Source organism: Xiphophorus couchianus, chromosome 12 (assembly GCF_001444195.1).
Source record: "Xiphophorus couchianus chromosome 12, X_couchianus-1.0, whole genome shotgun sequence".
NCBI lineage: Eukaryota > Metazoa > Chordata > Actinopteri > Cyprinodontiformes > Poeciliidae > Xiphophorus > Xiphophorus couchianus.
The window spans coordinates 5542448-5563905 of record NC_040239.1 but is presented as its reverse complement, the minus strand read 5'-3'; the positions used below and the strand labels follow the sequence as shown (position 1 = coordinate 5563905).

The 21458-nt window shown below is 36.5% G+C and overlaps 1 protein-coding gene across 1 annotated transcript in view; it reads left to right on the top strand.

The window, feature by feature from the left end:
- The window catches only part of srrm4 (serine/arginine repetitive matrix 4), a 57660-nt gene that overhangs the window by 17155 nt on the left and 19047 nt on the right, over positions 1–21458 (top strand). The window contains exon 2 of the mRNA XM_028033624.1: positions 17167–17304. Coding sequence (XP_027889425.1) covers positions 17167–17304 — 138 coding nt within the window. The remainder of the gene's footprint in view (positions 1–17166; positions 17305–21458) is intronic.

Here is a 21458-nt window from a genome sequence, read left to right as displayed (position 1 = left end):
GTTTAAGTATTTTCTTAAACTCATAAAGGCTGGATAAGGTAAACATACAAGATAATATATATACATAAATAAACTTAATGCTTGGTTGTTTAGTCATTTTGGAGTTTCATTAATTTATTCTAGTTCGATCATTCTGTATTCCTTAGTCTCTTTCTTTGATTAGATCAGTCTTGTTTCTGTTTTACTTCAGTTCAATTATTCTTAGTGTTGCTAGTTATTCTTAGTTATTCTAGTTTAATTATGTTTCTCAATTCTAGTTATTCTTTAGTGTTAGACTTATTTCCTGTTCCCCAGTGTACTCTTCCCTGCCCCCTGAAGTTTCTCTCTCCCTCTCCTCTGTCTGACTCCTGCTCTCCCCTCACACCTGCAAACCATCAAACACTGTAGAAACAGTCTACATCTTTTGTTTAGTGTTCAACCTCCCCAGTATTTAAGCACCTTATCCTCAGTCACTCCTTGCCAGTTCCTCTCATCTACTCTTGTTATTCTTCCTCTCTGTTCCCTGCAGTCCCCCCAGATTTATGTTTGTGTTCCTTTTTGGCTTCTTTGGTTTTTCTGTAAGTTTGTTCTTTTTTTTTTATTTGGTTAAAATCACAAAAACTCCATTTGATGTTTCCGCCTGCTGCATTTGGGTCCCCTCTACAAACATTCATCATAACACTTACACCAACAACAAGACATTTACCTAAATGCTAGTGGGGCTACATGAGATGTTTGGATATGTATAAATATGTGCAAGGTTGAAACTGAAAATGTATTCAAATTAAACATGTGCACCAAGTTCCTGTGCAGTTGTATAGTGGCTCACCATTTTCCTCAGGAAAAAAAGGGTTCAATAAAAGTGCAAAAATAACTAACATTTAAACCCAGGATGAATGTCTAACTTTCTGACTGGTGTATTATGAAGCCTCACTGTTTTGTTTAAATAGGTAAGAGAGATTGCCTTAACTTTTAGATATTTCAAAGAAAAACACCCAGTTGGATAGACTTTCTTAGAGAAAACCGTTAAGAGCTTCAGGTGATTGACATATTTACTCCTTCAGCAAAGTCCTCCACCACATGCCTCTCTCTCTGTGACTGCCCTCAGTGACTCCTCATCCTGTCAAGAATGGGCTGAGAGAGGCTAGAGATTAGGGGCTTATACTGTATTGGAAAAGACGAATAATCTCGCAGACGCCATATCTTTTTTCATAAACTCTAAGGCAAAAAGACCATCCACCTGCCTGACAGACTGACTTACTTATTGATAAAACACCACCAAGGTTAAGGTACATCAGATTGAACGAGCTGACTTTAAATAACAGTTTAGGAGCATACCACTTTTCAACACCTCGGGTCATTATTGCGGATAACTGCAATAACTGGGAGCTCTAATCCTGGCCTGAAGCACTCTCTCTTCCAATGCCACATGACTGATTGTACTTATAGATGTGAGATGGTTTTGAAATGCTCTTTCTTATTTCTTTAAAAATTCCTCACAGAGTATCCAGTAAAACTCACTGAAATCACAATCAGAGGTATGCTGTTACAGTCTTTGTTTAATAGCAGGTAGAGCTGGGTGACATGGACACAATAAGTAAAGGGGTTCTAAACTGGGTCAATTTTGAGCTTGTATGTAACCAGCTTGTATTTCCGCACAGGTCCGACTGTCTTAGGTTACAAGTGGGGATAAAATCTGTTTATATCCCTGTAATAATGAGGATTAAATAAGCTTTCTCTTTGATATTTTGTGTTTGCTTCAAAAAAATCTAAAACTAAACCAAAATTGAGGAGTGGTGTGAATCATTTTTAAAGGCCTTGTAAATTGTTGGACAAAAAAATGCTGCTTTGATCAGTAAAACATTACTCTGGTAGCACTCAATCTTTCTGTCGCTGGGATTTCAATGTCTGAAATTTCCCTCTTTGAATCCCTTACAGAAATGGGTGTGATATGAAGGGACATAAGACAGACAAACACTAGTAAATGTAGTTAGAAACAGGTCCAGTGTGTTTGTAGGAAAACCTGGAATTTTGTACAACTTTACACAAAAACAGACAAACATAACAGCATAGGACACAAACAAAATAACTTATTTTAACAGCCAGATTACAAAAGACTGATAATTCCTGTGAGGCTCAGTCCAACAAATACTCCTTGTGATGTATTGACTAGACTGATGGTCCTACAAGCACTTTTTCAAGTTACCTGTTGAGAACCAATTAAAGAGGAAAAGTCTTATCAGAAGAGGGCAGGCCACCTTACATCAAATAGAAAGCCTTTCTGTCTTTCATGTTTTACTCCTTAAAAAATGAGTTAGAATGCATTCACCTTCTTCCAAACTTTGTCTTCTGCAGTTCCCAGGAGAGGACAGGGTGGACTTCCTACCTCTTAGTCACTTACACCTTCACAACGAACCCTTTTTAAGTTATTTCTTCCTCAGAAAATGCACTTATAAGATTTATTTGATGGAAAAGAAATAAGGGTTTACTTCTATACCCAGAGCATGGCTGCCCGGTTCACTCTTGGAAGGGCTTTTGTTTGCCAGGAAGGTGTCAGAAATGTGCCGTTAGGATGCTGGCAACTTTTGAAACAGATGACAGGCTTTGCATGCGTTGCCATATACATGCCGCGAGAGATTATATTCGAACACTCCTTATTTCCCAGTTGCCCTGGAAACGGAGTGTCACATGCAATTCATAATATATGGCTTGTTTACCTGTGGTGTATGGCACTGATTCCTTTAATATAGTGCTTAAAATAGTTTAAAATTTAGCATGCTCAGTAAGCCCTCTTATTACGTATGCTGAAACGCTTGGGATTTGTCTGCACATAGAACCAGAAGCAAAGCAAGAACTTACTGTGAACTGCACAAGCAGCTGGGAAATAATACCTGACTTAGATGTCTTATTAAAAAGACTTCCTGTTTTTTGACATACTAGTAGTGTATTGTATATTCTGATATATGTATTTTTAAAACTAAAAAGGCAAGAAGTTTTGAATAAATCACAAGTCTTAGACACAGCTGACACATTGCTGTACATGAACTTATGTTTCAGCAGCAAAATGCCAGCTGTGCAGCAGGTTAACTCAGTGTAATAGGTGTAATAAAAAATGTGCAACACACTTGAATGGCTGCCACAAGAGATACAAAGATTTCTTACTAACATTGTAGCATGACGTAAAGCTAAAAAAGCTGATTTTTAAAATTTTCCCTCTTTTAGCTATTCCTGCCAGTTAAGTTTAGCCTCTATTAGAATATAGATGCTACTAAATTTGTACTTTAGCCAGAAGTGCAATTTTTGTTTCACTATTTAGCTGACCAGTGCCCCCTTTGGTTATTGTTCCATTTGGCCATTTGTATTGTAATTCCTTAAAACTAATTTTTTGATCTTGGCCACCAAGATGACACTCGGGTCTTTACGATTAAATACTTTTGTACATTATTTTTGCCAGGTGAAAATAATATTTGCGTCTAAATGCGACCCTTTTTAAAACATTTTAATACAGTTTCTACTGTTTTCTTGGAACCATTTCCATACTTGTGGATCAGAATTTATGGATTTTGTAAATCACATTGTCTTGTCTTTCCTATTTTAAAGAGTGGTTAAGAGAAAGGGTTACATTTCTGAAATAATTTTGATCAGGGGCAATAATTGTGGCAATGCTGATTTTAAACTAAAACTGTTATTACTGCAAAAACAGGGACATATTTTCAGGCTTTACTTTATCAGAGGCAGCAATAGTTGTGGAGGACATTGCTCTTTATATCTATCTCCTCAATACTCTATGATCAATACTCTACCTTGTATCACACACCACTGACAGAAGAAACACACTTGAATCAAATTAACAGTTTTTTGTGTGCCATCTGTTTAAAGCAATACCCAGAGAATGACATTGCTACATAAAACACAATTTTGACCTTTTGGGAATTATCTTACTTTAATTAAAAATGAAATTGTGCTGCTTTCAGAACAAAATAATATGAAGACAAAGCTTCCCTGCTGTTTAAATATTTATTTCACCTTAACTCTACCAGTCTGACATGTGTAAAGTTAGTTCTTACTAATCGGTTCAACATATTTACAGCTAATACAAAACTCAATTGTAGACACACAGTAGCAGAAATTATGAGCATAGATTTCATAAAAGCAGTGACACTAAGGACAAATGGTTACTGTAGCTGAATTAAAACAATGTCAGATATACATGAGGGAGTCCGTTTGTCAGTTTTTATTTACCCTCATTGTTCCTTCCAGAGGAACAGAGGTTGTAAAGTTAAATTGATCCCCCCAGGACCCTGACAGCTTTTGCCTTCCCACACATTACAGATAATGGAATAATTCACTTGCCCTTGAGCCCCCTTGCCGCGCATCCATACAGAACTTCTCATTGGGCTGCCAGCAAATTGAATGATCCTACTTTCCATAAAAAGGTAATGGACTCCTTCAGATGGCCCTCTAAATAACTGGGACGAAAGGGGAGGTGATATGAACCAATTTATTATCTGACTTTGAAGAAGGTGCTCATGGAGGGTAAGGTTACTCTCTCATTGATCACCGGTTTCCCTCCATAGGGAAATGATTATTTTGCACCAACAAGGACTCAGGTCACCTCCAGTCATGCAGGGGTTTTTTTTTACATTCAGACCTCTTCAGTTTAAATCTTTCAGAGTAGGCATAATTAAAATTAAAGCACTTACTTTTCTTTCCCTCAAAAATCTGTGAAGAAATTAAAAGGTTTAAAAAGCACACAGGTAAAATCTTTTACCTGAATGACTTCACACCTTTTCCATTTTACCCTGGAGAGAACAAGGTCCTATTTGGTCTATTGTGATGAACGGTGGGGCTTTTTTATGTCATGACAACCTGCACTAAACATATTGTGCAGGGTCCTACACTGTTAAAATAATGATGCTGGGCTGCAACACAAATCTCCCTGTTAATTGAGAGGGGAGACAGATGATAAAGTGTCCATCTGGCGCACATTTCTATTTACTGCCAGCTTGAAGCTGAGAAAAATAAGAATGTTTTACAAAGAGGGATAAATGCAAATGAAATGACAATAAAACATAAATTTAAATATATATTCATGGGCTAATTTAGGTAAGAAGTCGATTACTTTCATAACTACCAGATTTACAAATAATGAATTCAACACTTGTCATTTTAGTCTACCTTATATCAATGCACAACACATTTAATCTTATGATGCTTTACAAGACAGGTAAGCAAGTCAGAGATCGAGACCCTCCACCTCCTCGCAGAGCAGAAGAAATGCACCTGGTCAAAAACAACCAATCAGAGCCAGGCAGAGGGTCTGAGTGCTGTCAATCATGCTGGTGTATGCAAAACTAAATATGGAGAAGCACTTTTGTGTTTCAGGGAAACTGTTCATCTGCCATCGTGCTAACTCGTCTGAACATTCATGGCAAACTTTAGTGTGATGAACCAGCTGTATTATAGCAGAGAGAAAGCAAGGGGGTGTGAGCAGCACATACCAAAGGGTGGCTAATGATGCTATAACCCTCCTGCTGTCCAGAGAAAGGAGTCAGAGGAGCTCCATTTTCACACATTATCTGTCCCATAGTATAGTAATAAACATCTTTTTAAAGTTAGATGCTGCAATTTTAACTAAAAACTTGTGCATGATGTGTCTTAAAAGTGTCTTAAGCTGATTTTTAAAGGAATAAACAAATTCAGTCTCATAGACAGACAGTCAGGGCATTCCACAGCAGGTGATGATGTATAACTGCATATCTGACCCAGGTAATAAACATATGCTTCATATGTTCCTTTAAGCATAATAACATCTATTGATCATATTACAGACAGCTAAGACACAGTTGGTCATCAGGTTTGAAAAATATAAACAAACAAATGCAATTCCTATCCAGAAAAAAACAATTCAATCAATAAATGCAACCCAGTGATATAGACAGATTTAAATCCAATTACATACATTTTAATACAAAAATGCAGGATATATCTTTTTCAAAAATCTATATTTTTACTGTTTTTAGCCAGATGGAGTGAAGCAAGTAAAGATTTGCCTAGATATAGTTAAATATTTGATGGTACATTGCTGGTTTATTTTGTACAAGCTAAAGGCCTGTTTTAAGATCACATGAAGCATCAAGGCAGCCAGCAGCTCCCACACTGATTAGCATCAAGGGGGAGAAGTGGGCTGAGGCAGAGAAAGTCAGCGGGGGTCTTGATTGCTCTCTCCTGCTGCCGCATTCTTCTTTTTTTAAGATGATTATGTTAGACGTGAATGCTTGGTTGTGATGTTGAAAATTGATGTATCAATGTACCAACTCCTCCAGAAATGTTTTTCATGAACAAATCCATACGTCCACAATTGTGTGGAGTGGGTGGAATGAAAATACATGTTCCAAATTTTACTGTCGGCATTCTTTCTGCGCATAAATCATACACACAGTGTGGAGACATGATGTGTTGACTAATGTATGTTAGTACTACGTATTTTCTTGGAGAGAATGCATTGAGACAGAGATAAACATTTGCAAGCAAAACCTCAGAACAAGAAGGAGAAATAAAAATCAGTGTGAGGCCATGTCATCATTTGGAGAGGATGTGGGAGGAGGTCCTGACTCTGCAGGCAGCAAGCAACGCTCTGGAACACAACACGGAAACTCAGCTTCTCGGATTGAATTCAAATAGACGGAGATAAGAAGGAGAAAGCAACCCAAAAACAAAGTCGAACAACCCCGGAGGCCTGATTCAAGCAAATGAAGAGAGGGGTGGGGGGGATTCAGCTGGTTGGCTAGCAGAACACGGAGTCACATTTTTAGTATCAAAATGGAGGTCGATGTGCTGGATCTCTGCTGAATACTGAGCTTCCATCTGTCAGTGAAGCACACCTGATAGGTGGCAAGCAGAGAACAGAGAGGAGAACAGAAAGAGCAATCATGGGGATCTGTCACCTGTTCATGTCTTTTGTGCCAGAACAAGCACAGAAATGCAGAAAACACAGTGTGAACTTTACAGATGATTACAAAAAACGATTACCTAGAAATTGCTCTGTTATGTTGTGCAAATCCACCAGACTAAATAAAGTGTCTGAGGGCCAATTCTAACTTGTCCCATAAAATCAATTCTTTCAATTTGTCTTATTTTGCTGAGAGATATTTAAATAATTTAAATAAGCTAATGTGTATTAATGCTTATAAAACATAGTTGAGAGAATATATTGTGAAGTTTACAAGTTGCACTGTAAAGATTTCTTAGAAAAAGACAAACAGTGCTGTACACTATATTTGCCTTTTTTTCTATTTGCTACATTTCCTTTTTTAGTGCGTTTCTTAATTTGGGCCATGATTTCGTGGACCTTTAAGTTTACAATAAGATACAATTTATGAGCTTTACCTTTCAGAACTTGTCAGGAAACTAAATAGTGACTGCCATCAAAGTTTTTGGAAAGTATCAGCTTGATTCAGAAAGGAACTTGGCAAGTTCTGAAAGTAACCTTTAAGTTCAGGAAAGCACCTGGTTTCTAGAAATTTATGAGAAAAGCCTCATAAATTTCCATCAACATTTCAAAGAAAGGAATATATTAGTTCCTAGAAGGTTCCGGAAAGTAGACAATGAGTTTGAGACAAATACACAAAACGTTTGTAAAAATACACAGTAAGTTAGTGAAATTTTAATTTTCACTTTTACTGAATTCAAGATAAAGGAAGCTTCAAGTATTACTGCTGATCCCCAGATCTGTAAAGCTTCACAATGCTAAACCTAAATAATCCATTTGAGTTCACTTGACTCTTTCTACTATGTTCCAGATGGAACTTGAGAAATGTAAAGATAAGACACGCGTTGTGAATAATTTATGTGAAAAACCAAACGATTTGCATGTTTCAAAAGCAAAGGGATAATTTGGAAGAGTTTCATCTTCCTCTCACAGTTTTTGTTAATTACCTGAACTCATGTGAAAGTTTCCTCTCTTCCACTCCAGCAGCGACGTGCAGATTGTCCCATTCAGCAATGCTACCTGTCAGGGCCGGCAGCAAACCCAACGTGTTTATTGACACAAATTAAGGTGGAGCCCTGGCAGCTCATTAAGCCAGAGGAGGGAGACTGAAATGGCGAAGCAATGGGTCCCAATCTGTTTGCCCGTTGAGGTCCTTGCATTCAGACAGGTGTGCAGAGAAACCATTTAGTTAACGCCAGAAATTATTCCCTCAGAGCAACTACATGGAAATGTGATGGGGGATAATTGGAGGCTGGAGTTAGAAACGGCAGCTCAGGAGGTCCTTAATACACAGAGATGTGGCTGCTGGTCTGTCAAAGCAGATTTTAAATTAGCTTCAGTGTCATGGAAAATGTTATTTACAGTTTATTTTGCAGTTGCTGGAAATATTGCTTGTTTAATTGGCTGATTAAGTCACATCCAGATGGCAGTTTTATATCCTGCCTGTACTCCCAATTAATTGGGAGAGGTGTGCTGCAAAAGTTGATACTATTTGTTTAGTTTCTAGAAAAAAAAAAAACAACTTCTGTCCTAATTTCACATTTTCAATTAAGCAGCAGAAACGTCTAATTCTGAACCCATCTGTCAGCTGCCTGTTTGACAAATGACACAGGAATTTATTCAGATTTGTTTTTCCACAGCAACAACATGGCGACCAATCCAGCTTTAGACTTCATCATTTAGGTGTCCAGGAACTTTCTACCAGCCACGAAGTTGAGACCAAAACATCTTCCCAATATAGTTTTCATGCTAATTAATCACACGGTGCATTATGATTTTATTTCTAGCTACATTATACTTTTGCTATCTGCAGTAGTCTTCTTCAGTGATCTCCTTCACATGGAAAGAAGATTTAAATGTGCGGCTCATGAGCTGTTAATTATACCCAACTATCTCACTCCTACACACACTCACACCTAACTTCACACTCAGTTCAGAAACAGGGAAATTGATGTACATGTAAGATTTATGATACAAAAAAACAGCAGTAAAAGCTCTTGGCGACATGTGGGGAAATATAGATCATGTTAGTTGTTCTTAGTTTATAAAGTTCAACCAAAGATCATTAAAATGACACCACTTAAAGTGAAAGCATTGAAATGAAGGCAACAAAGTGTTGGCAGAGATACTAATTAAGCATTTGGCAGGAATTTTGTTTCTATTTGTACATGTTTTTGTTTATCGGATGATGTTAAAATTCTTGTCATATGCCCAGCTGCTGCTGACTCCTCTGTTTGGTGTGAAAGATAAGCAACAACCTACAGGAAATGCTGTCATCTTGTTTGGAAAAGCAAGCAGCACCCTCTAATTATCTCCCGCCACAGCTATATTTATGTATTTCACACGTTAAAATCAAACAAGACGCTTTACCCTTATAATGCATTCTTCCCAGCAGCAATATATCATGTGAAGATGTTTTTATATTTGCTAACATACATCATTATTCCTTCCTGCTTGCTCTCCCGCTGCTATGTGCCTGTAGTGGCTCCTGTAATGAGCCACAGTGCAAACAGCACTTGTAAATCTGAGCACTCACACTGTGGATGTGATTTAATTTTTAGCTCTACAGAGACAAGGCAAACACCGACAGCTGTCAGTGAAATCCAGCAGGTTTGCCCAAGTCAAGTGAAGCTCTTTGGCTGTAATTCACTGGCTAAAAGCATAGGATTTATTTTCTTAAGGGGTTTCATCTCCTACTTGACGTGTGCAATTCTCCTATATATAACTAGCACTCTGGGAGTAGTGCGCTCTTATTTAAATCAATTAACCTGCTCACTAACCACAACAATTAGAAAATCCCAGTCAGTCTGGTGTGATTTAATACTTAATTTCAAGTACTGACTTAAAAAACAAATTCAACAAATTCATTTGTTGTCTTTGAAAGTGATTGCTGCCAAGCGGAGACTGCTATAATTTGATTGATGTGTGGTTCACAAAGCCGTGGATTTGTTTGTAATTACTCTTTGTGCTCACCGTGATAAGGAAATTAATCAAGCCATTATGTTGCTCCCAGTTTATCATCAGGACACAATAATTGAATAAATCAATCTCACTTGTCTTCAAAGTCACTCCTGATTGTGGCGTACTGCAACTAGTGGAAGGTAAAAAGATGAAGATCCCAAGCATATTTCACAAAGAGATGATTCAACCATCTCTATGTGACACGGGGTTGTTATTAATTTAAAATTTTTAGAACATTTAATAGGTTTTCTTTATAAATCTCTACAGTAAGAATATAAAACAAAACTAGATTGTCTTACTTTATCTCCAAAGACTCATACAGCCCAAATCCTAAGACAGTGTAAAGACAAATGCGATGCTTCTCATACTCTGAGGGTTGCTGCTATTTCCTCTTGTCCTAAAATATATCAGTGAAACTACAGACCACCTTTGACCACAAGATATCAGAGCAGAGGAAGGGGTGTTGAGTTTGAAAAGGTCAGATGTATATGCTGCAGCTTGACAGTACAGCATTAAAGTGCACTGTAAAATGCTCCAGTAGCCAAAGTAACAAAGAGGCAATAAAGTGTTGTTTCTTCTGGGGATTTGTTAAAAGTCTCTAACCAGCATTCTGTACTGACTAGAGAGGATTTGGTTTGTTCTTTTCTATTTTAAAGCTGAATACAAAATTCTGCATCATTTTAAAAAAAGATTCAGCTTTTTTCAATCTCGTGTTATAAATATTACCATGTCCCCATTTCTTTTAAGACTGTTTGTTAAGCCCCAGCAGAGAAGAAGTAACCTTAATTCCCAAACCACGCCTAACCCTCCATGTTTAACAAACTTAGCGCCCAAACTGCAAAGTTTTAGAGAAGCTTGTTCCAAATCAATTAATCTATTCCAGGAAAAATACCAGTCTGGTTGTATTATAATTGAGGACAATGAAGAAAAGAAGGAGAAAAGGTCCCAGTACTACATCCTGAGGTGACCCACATGATAAGCCCTTTGCAGTCATCATGATCTGTTTTCAAAAACAACTTTTCTGCTGGAATGAGAAAAGTGAAAGCACTTTACCCATTGCTTCCTGGAGCTGGATCATCAAAGTACTATTTGATATTTTATCAAAATCAGATGTGAGAAACTACCAGAACCACTACTGTGAGTTTCCCAATGTCACCTGGGATCATATTATACATCATATATTGAAAAAAGTAGAAACTTTTCAGTAAATTACTTCATCTTTACTGAAGTAAAGCAGACTGAAACTTGTCAAAGATTTCTTGTGAGCTCCACTCAGAAATACCTGAGCTGGGATTTGAACTTTTTGCCAAGAGGCAACAGCCTTAACAGCCACTCTGTAGCCTTCAAAATGGATACCAGTTTCTAAATGTCAAGCATTGATACTAAAGCATGTTTTGACACCTACTGACATTTTTCACAAGATCCGAAAATAATCTTAATAATCTTGTGGTTGACTGTTTTAGTCAGATGCTTAATTGATTGCCTCTGCTCAATTGCAGCACTCTGTTCTTCCTTGAGCTGAATGACTGTAATAAAATCTCTTAACTTGTAATCAATTGCATTTGACCTAAAAGCATCCACTTTAATGTCACACTGAATTATTTCAACAGATTTTGAGATCCGGCAAAGTGAGAGATGTGTCTCATTTTCCTTGTGTTGCTTTAATTACACGCGTCCTTTTAGCAGTGATGAAGTTGTTCTTTACTTTAATCTGGAACTTGGACAAACATTCTGACTGTAATTTAGAGCTATTTGACTTGGGACCACCAGTTGGGGGTTTTAATTGTGGTTGTAGATCATCTCTTTCTCTAGTAATTATCTCAACTATCATCACTCCTATAATAACGATGATCAATTGTTCCACATCTCCCTGACAGGGATAATGAAAAGTTTATTAGCCTCCCTCAACCTCACACAAGTGGCTGGGGAATACTTAACTTACCAGTGGAAGTGAAGAAAAGGAAATATGTGCATCAGTTCTTCACTTTTAGCGTCTTAACATGAATCCTTCCTAAATCTCCACAGCTCGTTCTTCATTGTCTGACGTTGGAGGGGCGACAAGTCTATAAATACGTAGCTATGTTTATTCAGATAACTTGGCAACCTTTTTTGAATAATTAGCTTGTTAGACTGAGGAACACTCTACTGCGTATAGCAATGTTTAAGTAAAAAGAGTCATCATTTGTTTTGTGTTTTTTGGATGAACTAGTCATCAAGTTTAAATTGGTTTATAATCTGCATATTATTTGGAAATTTTACTAAAAGAAAATAGATCACAGGATTCAGTTCAGATGATAAATTTTCCACCGTGTGAGATCTGATTCATCCAGAGCCAGATGTTCTTTTTGTGCCGTCGCTTCACCGTTGGTTGTATTGATCCTTTCTGGTGCGTTTCCTGACTTGTTTGCCACAGTTTGTTATTCACTTGCTCTCATGGGCCTGAGGAGTCTTGACTACCTCAATCAGGGCAATGGAGCACCTGTGTGGATGCCATGGCAACCAGGATAACGGAGACACAAACTTGAATGGATTTCCGAATGCTGGATCCTGCAGTGAATCCAAGCTTCAGATACTCTTAATTAGCTTTTTGTTAGCATTTCTTTTCATTAATCTTAGGAACATCACAAAAAACATTAAAAAAACTAATAATTTTACCTGTATGACAATCACTAAAGAATGAATTAATCTTGCTAATCAATTCTACATCATGCATACGAATTTTATATCCTTTTATATCTTCATACTTTTTTCATGTTTGTTTCTATGAATAAAAATTGGCTAAAGTAGTTTTCTATGTATGTGCTAAACAAATTAGATTCTACTAAATCGAAATTTTCTGAGATTTGAAAATTCCAAACTTTTCTAAATTCAACCTTGCACAGATTACAATGAAATTAATTTAAATTTATTAAATAAGGAATAACAATCAACATGATACCAGATTTAGCCACCAGGGTTATTTTTTATCTGTAGTATCCTGGCAGGTTAAAGGTAAAACAAAAAAAAAAGACAGTTGACACACATGCTGACGAACACATACATCATTTCCAGCAAATAAAAAAAAATGCTTAGTAATTTTACTAGTTGCAATTATAAAAACAATATCACAACCATATAAAAACATTTAATAACTCAAATATCTTAATTTAAAAAATGAATGCAGTTTTGATTATTTAGAAGCCTTTGTTTAAATGATTTGCTAAATCAATTCAATGGTGTGATTTTTCTTAATATTCAGGAATCTGTATATTTCATTGAAAGCAGCAGCTGTTTTAAAAGCATCAATATTAGTACATTTCTGAAAGCCGAGTGCGAATATTTCCAAAAGGAATAAGAAAACAACCATTTGAAGCAATCAGATATCCTACAAAATGAAAAAGGTTCTTATTTTTTATTAACATGGAAGAATAAAAGGGGTAAAACCTTTAGAGAACATATTTAATGGAAATATTTTATACCTATTAATGCTTCAGTAGATTCATATGGGACTGATAATAAAATCTTCAACCTTCGACAACTGAAATGTATTGTATTAAATAAATAAGAAAACAAATAACTTTAGGTTTAACTGAAAGCTGATTCATGCAGCACAGGAACATCACACGTTCTAGTGTGAATTGAAAGTGTATGAATATATTTGGCAAAAGTGATGACATGTAAGCACGTTTTGCTAGGTTAGGCGCTAGCGCACACTGAGGTGAAAAATCCCACTCTCTCTGTCCTGTGTGCCGCGTGATTTTGAGCCATCTGCTTTTTGTCAGCGTCAGCGGTGAGGGAAGAAGCAGAGAGGAGCATCACACTGGGAGGAGGTGGACTCTGCCCTTGTGACAAAGACTGGAGCAAGAGGAAGTGACAGGATGATCACTTCTCTTTTTTCAAAGAATTCCTCATCCAGAAAGAGGTGTGCTCGTAAAGCGTGACTCATCTTCTGAGAGAAAGGGGTCAAAAAGTCAGAAAGTGGAACGTTTTCCCATGTCTGCACTTTTCCATGCACACATTTCTGTCGAGCTGCATTTCGACTGCGGATTGGGGCTGACTTGATCCCACAGTCTCACTTTTACCTGTTTCAAGCTGTTTCATGGTAAACAAACCCTGCCCGGATTTTCCAGGATTAGTGTCCACATAATTCTTCCTCATCAAGCGAGCTGTCATTTAATCCGCTCCCTACTTGCATTCGTTTAAAGCCTTTTTGTCAGCTACGCGCTTCGCATTGACCCCTCCGATACCTCTAGCTGCTTGAGAGACTGGAGGAAGTGGATGTATAAAATATGGTGTGCGAATGAGGGAGAGGTGAAAGAAAGGGATTTGCTGAACAGATACAAAAAAGTGTTTATGGCTTTGAAAGGTTCATGGTATAAACATCTAAGGCCAGATTGAAGGGGCAAACATTTGTTGTTGTTGAAATTGATTTCATTTGAAGTCATCAACTGCTACTCCTAAACTAGTCGCAAATAACAAAAAAGCAGAAAGAAGTCAAATAAAAGGAGAAACCTTTGGGTCACTTTCCATTCTGTCTTTATTCAGCTACACAAAGCAAACCTTTCTCAGCAAATGTTTTGCCTTTTCTTCTTCTGTGTCAAGATAATTGTGTGTATATTGTCCAGATGTTCAGCTTTTATTTCTACTGGCTGTAACATAATTAAACATCTTCATGCAGAACAAACAAAGACGTCCACATTCAATTAAACCTCCCCCTTGTAATGCTAACAGCACTTTTAACAGTAAATCAGAAAAGATTTAAAATAGTGTTTTATTGTTCTTTCATAGCTGCTTTTATGATGAGCTGGAAAAAAAATTGGTATTTTAAAGGAAGTGAAACAAATCGGTGTGGAGCTGTTCCACGCACTGATATTCACTAAAATCAAATAAAACAGTTTTCAAGATGATTAATTCCACAGTCCCATTTTTCCCAGTATTGTGGAAAATTTAACAGGAATATTCAATATTATAGAATATTATTGTTACAGTTTTATGCAAACTAAATTAATCAAATTTAAATGCTAACAGAGTATGTGAGGAGAAAAGATTGTAGACAATATTTCTCTCAAAAGTATTTATTAATGAGTGGTGCAGTAAGTTATACCAGTGTGGAGAGGCTGGAATAAAGCATGTCTTCTTCACTTTTTTGAGTTGATTAATTTTTTTAATTCTTGCTAGGTAATTATTGTCAATTACAACTAATTTGGCTTAAAACTCTGAGGAGTTACAACATCTTTTAATTTCCCTTTGGGACTAATAAGTATATTTGAATTTAATCTTTCTGGAGAAATTTGATAATCTTAATTCCTCGGGATTTCCTAGAAGCAGCTAACTAGCTTGCTAGCTTTGTAGCTAGCTAGCCAGCTGGCTAGTTGGCTGAAAGGCTGAAAGGCTGGATGGATGGATGTTTAATGGTTTGCAAATAGGATTTTAAAATCTTTAATACAACTTTTTTTTAGATCATGAGATTAAAAAAACTTACCTGCAGATTTTATTATCCGAAAAATGCATTGCAATATTAGCCACCATTACCAAGCTCATTACAGAACTAGGGTGAAACATTTAAAACTGTTTGTTGGCTGAAATACAATATTCATTAGCAGGTTTTCAAAATGAGGTTATTTTATTTCTTTGTAAATAGCTGTTTGTGCTACAATGTTTCCAGTCAATGCCTCCAAATAAATAGCACTCCATTCCACTCATTTAATCTTAAGTTATTTTCTTTCAGCTTGTTGTACTACTAATTGTCACATCCATTTTCAGAAAAATACAGTGAAAAACGAGGAGGCGATTTAACTTAAATATATTGCATTAATTGGTCACAACTAGTCAAATTAAGTTTATTCAAGTTAATTTATTAAGTTATCATTGTAAACAAATGTAAATAAATTAAGTTTGTAAAGTTTCTTATAACCAATTAACATGTTTTTTTTTAAGTTGAATCTCCATTCTTTTTTCAGGGTACTTTAGAGCATATGTTCAATAAATTATTATTCAGATACTTATTTATACCTTCTTTAAATACTTATGTAATCTACTTAAACACATTTTTATCATTTCAGATGTTTATTTGCCCCTACAAGGAGAAATTTGTCCTATCACCATTTTATTTAAAGGTTGTCTTCCTCATCAGCCTCCTTGATCAGACTAATCATCCTTCTGGTGGCTGTCTTATCTCCCTTAACACCTTCCCCACACTGGATCATGTCGAAGCACGCAGTCTGCCATTTTACATGATTAGATTCCTGTCAGGGGGCATTTCCTCTGACTCTGAGAGGCCCCTGAAAATGAAGGCGAGGAAGATAGAAAGCGACGGCTCCTGCCTGCTCGGTGCGGCGGGAAGTGGAGGAGACGGTGCTGATGGACTAATCTCTTGCTCTGATTATCTTCTCATTACAATCAGACTCAAGTCACTCGCCGAAGAGGAGAATTTGTAATTACCGTCAAATCTCTCGCGACTAAAACAGAGAATGTTTATCAGGGCTTTAACTGCGGGCCCACATCAAATAACTCAATTTATCAAATCATTTGTGGATGAACATTGTTTGTGGAAGGGTTGTTGCAGTAATACGTAGAAGCAGGAAATAATTTGTTTTACCTTACTTTGATTTTTGATACATTTAGTAAGAATTTGCAAACTCCGTGCAAAAAGCAACCATCTGGGATTCAAACCCAGAACCTTCCTGCTGTGAGGTAGCATTTCTAACAACTGTTACATCATACATTCAGCTAAACCACTGAAACTACAAAAAAAAGGGCCAGGGCGTGGAATATTTAATGATTTTACTTTGCTAGCTAAAGAAAACCTGCTGTTCAAATATTGTTTTTTGCTATGTTTGATTAAAAAAAAAACATAGTAGAGACGTGAAGAATGTAATCTATTGCTACAACTTGCGTCACCTCTACCTGGAAACAAAAAACAAAAATACTTAAATGTCAAGGCAGCTGAAGCATGTACATTACTACATTTCAACTGACGTATCAGTTTGACTTGCAAATGACCTCAGTTTTTCCTGGAGATTAGCTTCCAGCAGGAAAAGGTGGAGACTAAAACATATGGCTAGTAGACTGGAGGGATTAACTATTACCAAGCAAGCTAAATCCTCTTTTTCACCGTTGTCTGATATAAGCTTTAGGCTTGTGGAGACTAAGAAAAACCCCACAAATGTTGACATTTTGCTGAAGCGCAAAAAAAAAATGTTTCTGTCTAAATGTGTCTGTTCTTTCTTTTTTTTTCTTTTCTGTTTCCTGTGCAGCTCAGAAACAACAACATCCTACCAGCCGCTTCAGACAGACGATCGGAAAGCTGCTGACATGAGGGTGGACAGCGCAGACAGGAACGGCTGCATCAAAGGAAGTGGACGTAAACACCACAGCCACCGCAGGGCCAGAATGTGAGTTAGTCTCTGTGCTCTCACTGATGCTCAAATGAAACGCTTCAAAAATCATCAAGAGGGTTTCCTAAGCTCAAACAACAAGCGCTGGGGAAAAGATAAGAGGACTTAGAAATCAATCCATGTTAAAGACGTAGGAGTTTTGATGAGAGAGACGCGAAGCTGGTGATGAATGGTAGGGGTTTGTTTTTGTTTTTCTGCTTTGCTTTTGTAGATCACAGTGCTTATGATAAACCACTTCTGCAGATCCACAGAATTTCTTCAGGGCCCGACTCTAAGTGAGAAAAAGCAGAATAATCTCTATATTCTGGTGGATTGAAACATAAAAGTCTTATCAGGTCGACCCCGAAGGACACAAAGAAAGAATCTGCTGTCAAACTTTACTGTGCATCATTAGGATTTTCTTTTAGGGAAATCTTAACCTGGAAGGCTCATTTTCTTTTTCCTTTAGTTTCTTCTTCTTTTAATCAGCGGTAAGGACCTCTTCATTAATATAAAAGCTTCAAAGCGTTTGCAGCAGCACAGCAGGAGGAACATTGAGATGTGTGAAGCACATTTGAGGTTGCATCAGTAACAAAGCTCAGTGAATTTTATCCTGCAGCAACTGTTGGTATTAAAATTTTACAATGAATAAAACACAGAGATATGCAGGCGTCTGATAAAGTTTCTCTTGTATGCGTTTAAATAACTAAGAGTTATTTGGCATAACCCCAAAAGTATGAGGAAAAAACTTTTTCCAGCTTCTGCTCCTCTTAAAAATGCGACTTTTTAACGTTTTTTTTTCTTGAAGCCTTTTTTTATTTTTGTTTTCTTTTATACTTGGCACCTTCAGCTGCCTAATGCAACAGCTCTGCGGTGTATCCATTTTGGCTGAAAAGTGGTCCCAGTGGGCCTTGACGTCTTCGAAAGCCTCCAATATGAAACACTGTGGGAATTAACACTTTTCTCTGTGTGATTCTGTGTGATTTATACCAATGTGATTGATGTGTTTTCATGTATGCTTTTCACACTTCAAAACTGCCTTTTGACTAAAGGAAAAGTGAACAATGATAAATTCAGTATGTGGTGTTGGTGCTTTGAATATGTGAAGAGAAAAAAAAACTAGACATAATTAATTCAACTGCATGAATATACATTTTGAAAGTGTATAACACTTCTCAGTATGTATTTCTGGTGTTATTTTATAATCATACTGCTGTTGTATATCAAAGACGTTTAGATATTTCTAACTTTCTTTTACACTTGCTAACTTTATCTCTCACTAGTTTTTTGGGGTATAGTTGTATTTGAATTGTTTGGTGTATGTTGTGTTTGTGTCCGGGGACTGCAGTTGAAAAATAGTTAGCATTGTTTCTGTCAAAATAATAACAAAAACATATTAAAATTCCTCCTAAACCAGAAATCCATACAATATAACTGGATTTAACAAGGTTTTCACATGCTTTGAAGCTTATAATTTAACAATGGTCGGATTACAATATTGGTTTATTATTATTTTATTTAATTCAATTCACTAGGTTAGCTTTTCCACTTCTGAACAATGTCTAAACAGCTCAAAGACACCTGGTTAATTTGGCAAATATTTGGTTTAAAAGTGACATTTTATTTAAATCTCTAGAAATGGTTCATGTTTCATGGTAAAATCAGAAAATGTTTCGCAGAAATGATTCGTTGTGGGTGTTACAAATTCCTTGTATGTAAACAGACATTAGTGGGAGTTTTATTTAATATTATCACCAAGGAGAAACCAAATGACTGCTACATTTTCCAGAGTTTTTGTGACAAAAACAGACACTATACATCAAAATTTAATTATAAAATTGCAACATTTTGGGGAGAAAATATATGCCTAAGCCAGTCTAAGTCATACAACATGTCACAGTATAGCAGCCTATAATTCCTGCAACATTACATTTTATTTCTCACACCCTCTACCTCCATTAAATCATGGTCTTCTAATCTTGCATAAGGAGGTTAATTCTTACCCAGTTTACACAGAAAGCCACCATTAACTCCTGCTAAGATCATCTCAATTGAAGGCACAGTATTTACCAGCTAAGTGCACATTATAATGGCTTATGTGGCCATAAAAGGCCTTTTTGTTAAGAAATATGACTGTGTTCACCTTATCTTTTCTATGACGCATGATTGACAATAATACCAAATGGCAGGCAAAAAAAAAAAACACTTACAACTAGAACAGTTTTCCAGAAAATTGTTCATACACCCAACTTTTTGTGCAAGTAGCTCTGAAAAATGTCTATTTTTAAGAAAATTACACTTTCTCCTCTTATAAACATTTGTGATTTTACAAAGCTGGATGTAAGGGAAAAGAACTGGGTGCGAAGAGAGAAATGGGATTTTGCGTCATCACCAAATTGTTCCTCTGTGACGTCTGTGTGTTTAAAATTCCTAACAGGTCGCAGTTGTAGCTTATTTCACAAACTACTGTGCCTGGTATGAAGGCAGGAAATTGGGCCACATCACTCGGTGTGTAATATCTTTACAATGGTCCCCTATGTGTCCAAAACATACTACTAGAGGAAACAAAATGTTTTAGGGCCATCTTCCATCAACCGTCTGCTGCTCCATTACCAACAACCCAGACATTACTGGTGGTCTGGAACCCGACTGTTCACTGCGTTCAACCACTAAGAGAAAACATTATGTTTTTCATACACAGCATATGTGGAACAGTTCCATGAAAATTTACGGCCTTGCCTTTTTTTAATGATGTAACCTCTGATTAGTTATTTTTCCACTTGAAAGGGCGTTTTATTTTTTTACAACATTTTCAAACTCAATTGTAAAATCTTTCTACAAGCTAAACATTTTTGTAAAATGGAACTCTTTATTAAAACCTTTAATTTCTCACCACATGATTGTTTTTGTTTTTGTTAAGCAACACATTTTTCATATTGCTTATATGGAGTGATGTGGGGTTTTTTGGAGTGGACAATAAGTGTCTAATCTCTAAGAATACAGTCAGCACTAAATAACTTCTATTTTACTGTCAGTCCTGCACTTTATATTTTATATTTAGATTTATATTCATATTTTATACTGTATTTTATTTTATTCTGGAGTAACCTCACAACATTGGAAGCTCAAAACACTGTCCTGAGCCGTATGCAACGAAATTTCGTTCTGTATACACCCTGTGCATGCAAAATGACAATAAAGTCAGTCACAGTATTCCCTTTTATGGCTCTTCTAATTGCTCAGAGCGAACTACTCTGGACATCTATATGTGTTGCTTAAATACCTGCAGCCAGCACTGCACAGCTCACCACTTCACAGCCATTTGTAAATTTGTCCAACAACCTGCCTTTCTGTTCAAGTCCGTTTCCTAAGCCTGTTAGTCTATGATGCATTAAAAATAATAGAGGGAAAAACTTGATTTAATTTATAATTGGGTGTAATAATAAATCTGTGTGTATATTCATACACTGGACATCTGTTGTGGTGTTATAAAAAAATAAAAGGAGATATAAGTTTTTCTTTTTCCACCAATGCCTTTGACTGCAAGGTGGCGGGTTCACTGGCTAGAGCCTCCGGGAAGCATTGCAGAAGAATCCTGCTTTTCCCAAAAGCTTTTACAAATAGTGCATGATTAATACTGCGTTTGTGTTTTTTTATTTATGTTTTTCAATGGCTAATTAACTACATAAATTTCCAAACCCTTTGTCTCAATAACAAAGTGCTGCCAGAAAGAAACGTCATCTGTTGGGAAAAGCACTTTCTCTTCGGATTGTTATCTTGCTAATTGGATCGCAGCAGCTCAACTCAGCGGAGAAATCAAACATTAGTTATAAAATTAAACTGATTTTCGCTTTTTCTAAAGACAGCATGTCAGATTTAATGAGCAAATATTAGGCAGGTTTCAGGGAAAGCGTACACTCGGCATTTCAGAATGCCTTATAAAAAGAACCGAGGTAGAGAAAATCACATTAAAGACCAGAAATACACCAAAGAAACAACAACAATATTTAAACACTTTATTCTACTGTTTTTAAGGAGTTTCTGCACATATTTTCAGGAAAATTGTATTGTGGAGTAGAAACTACATGATGTATTGCCTTGTTTCATTTTTTTCGTAATCATATCTCTGGTGACCTGAGGAGTCTGCAGTACATTTCAAACCTGAATTATAA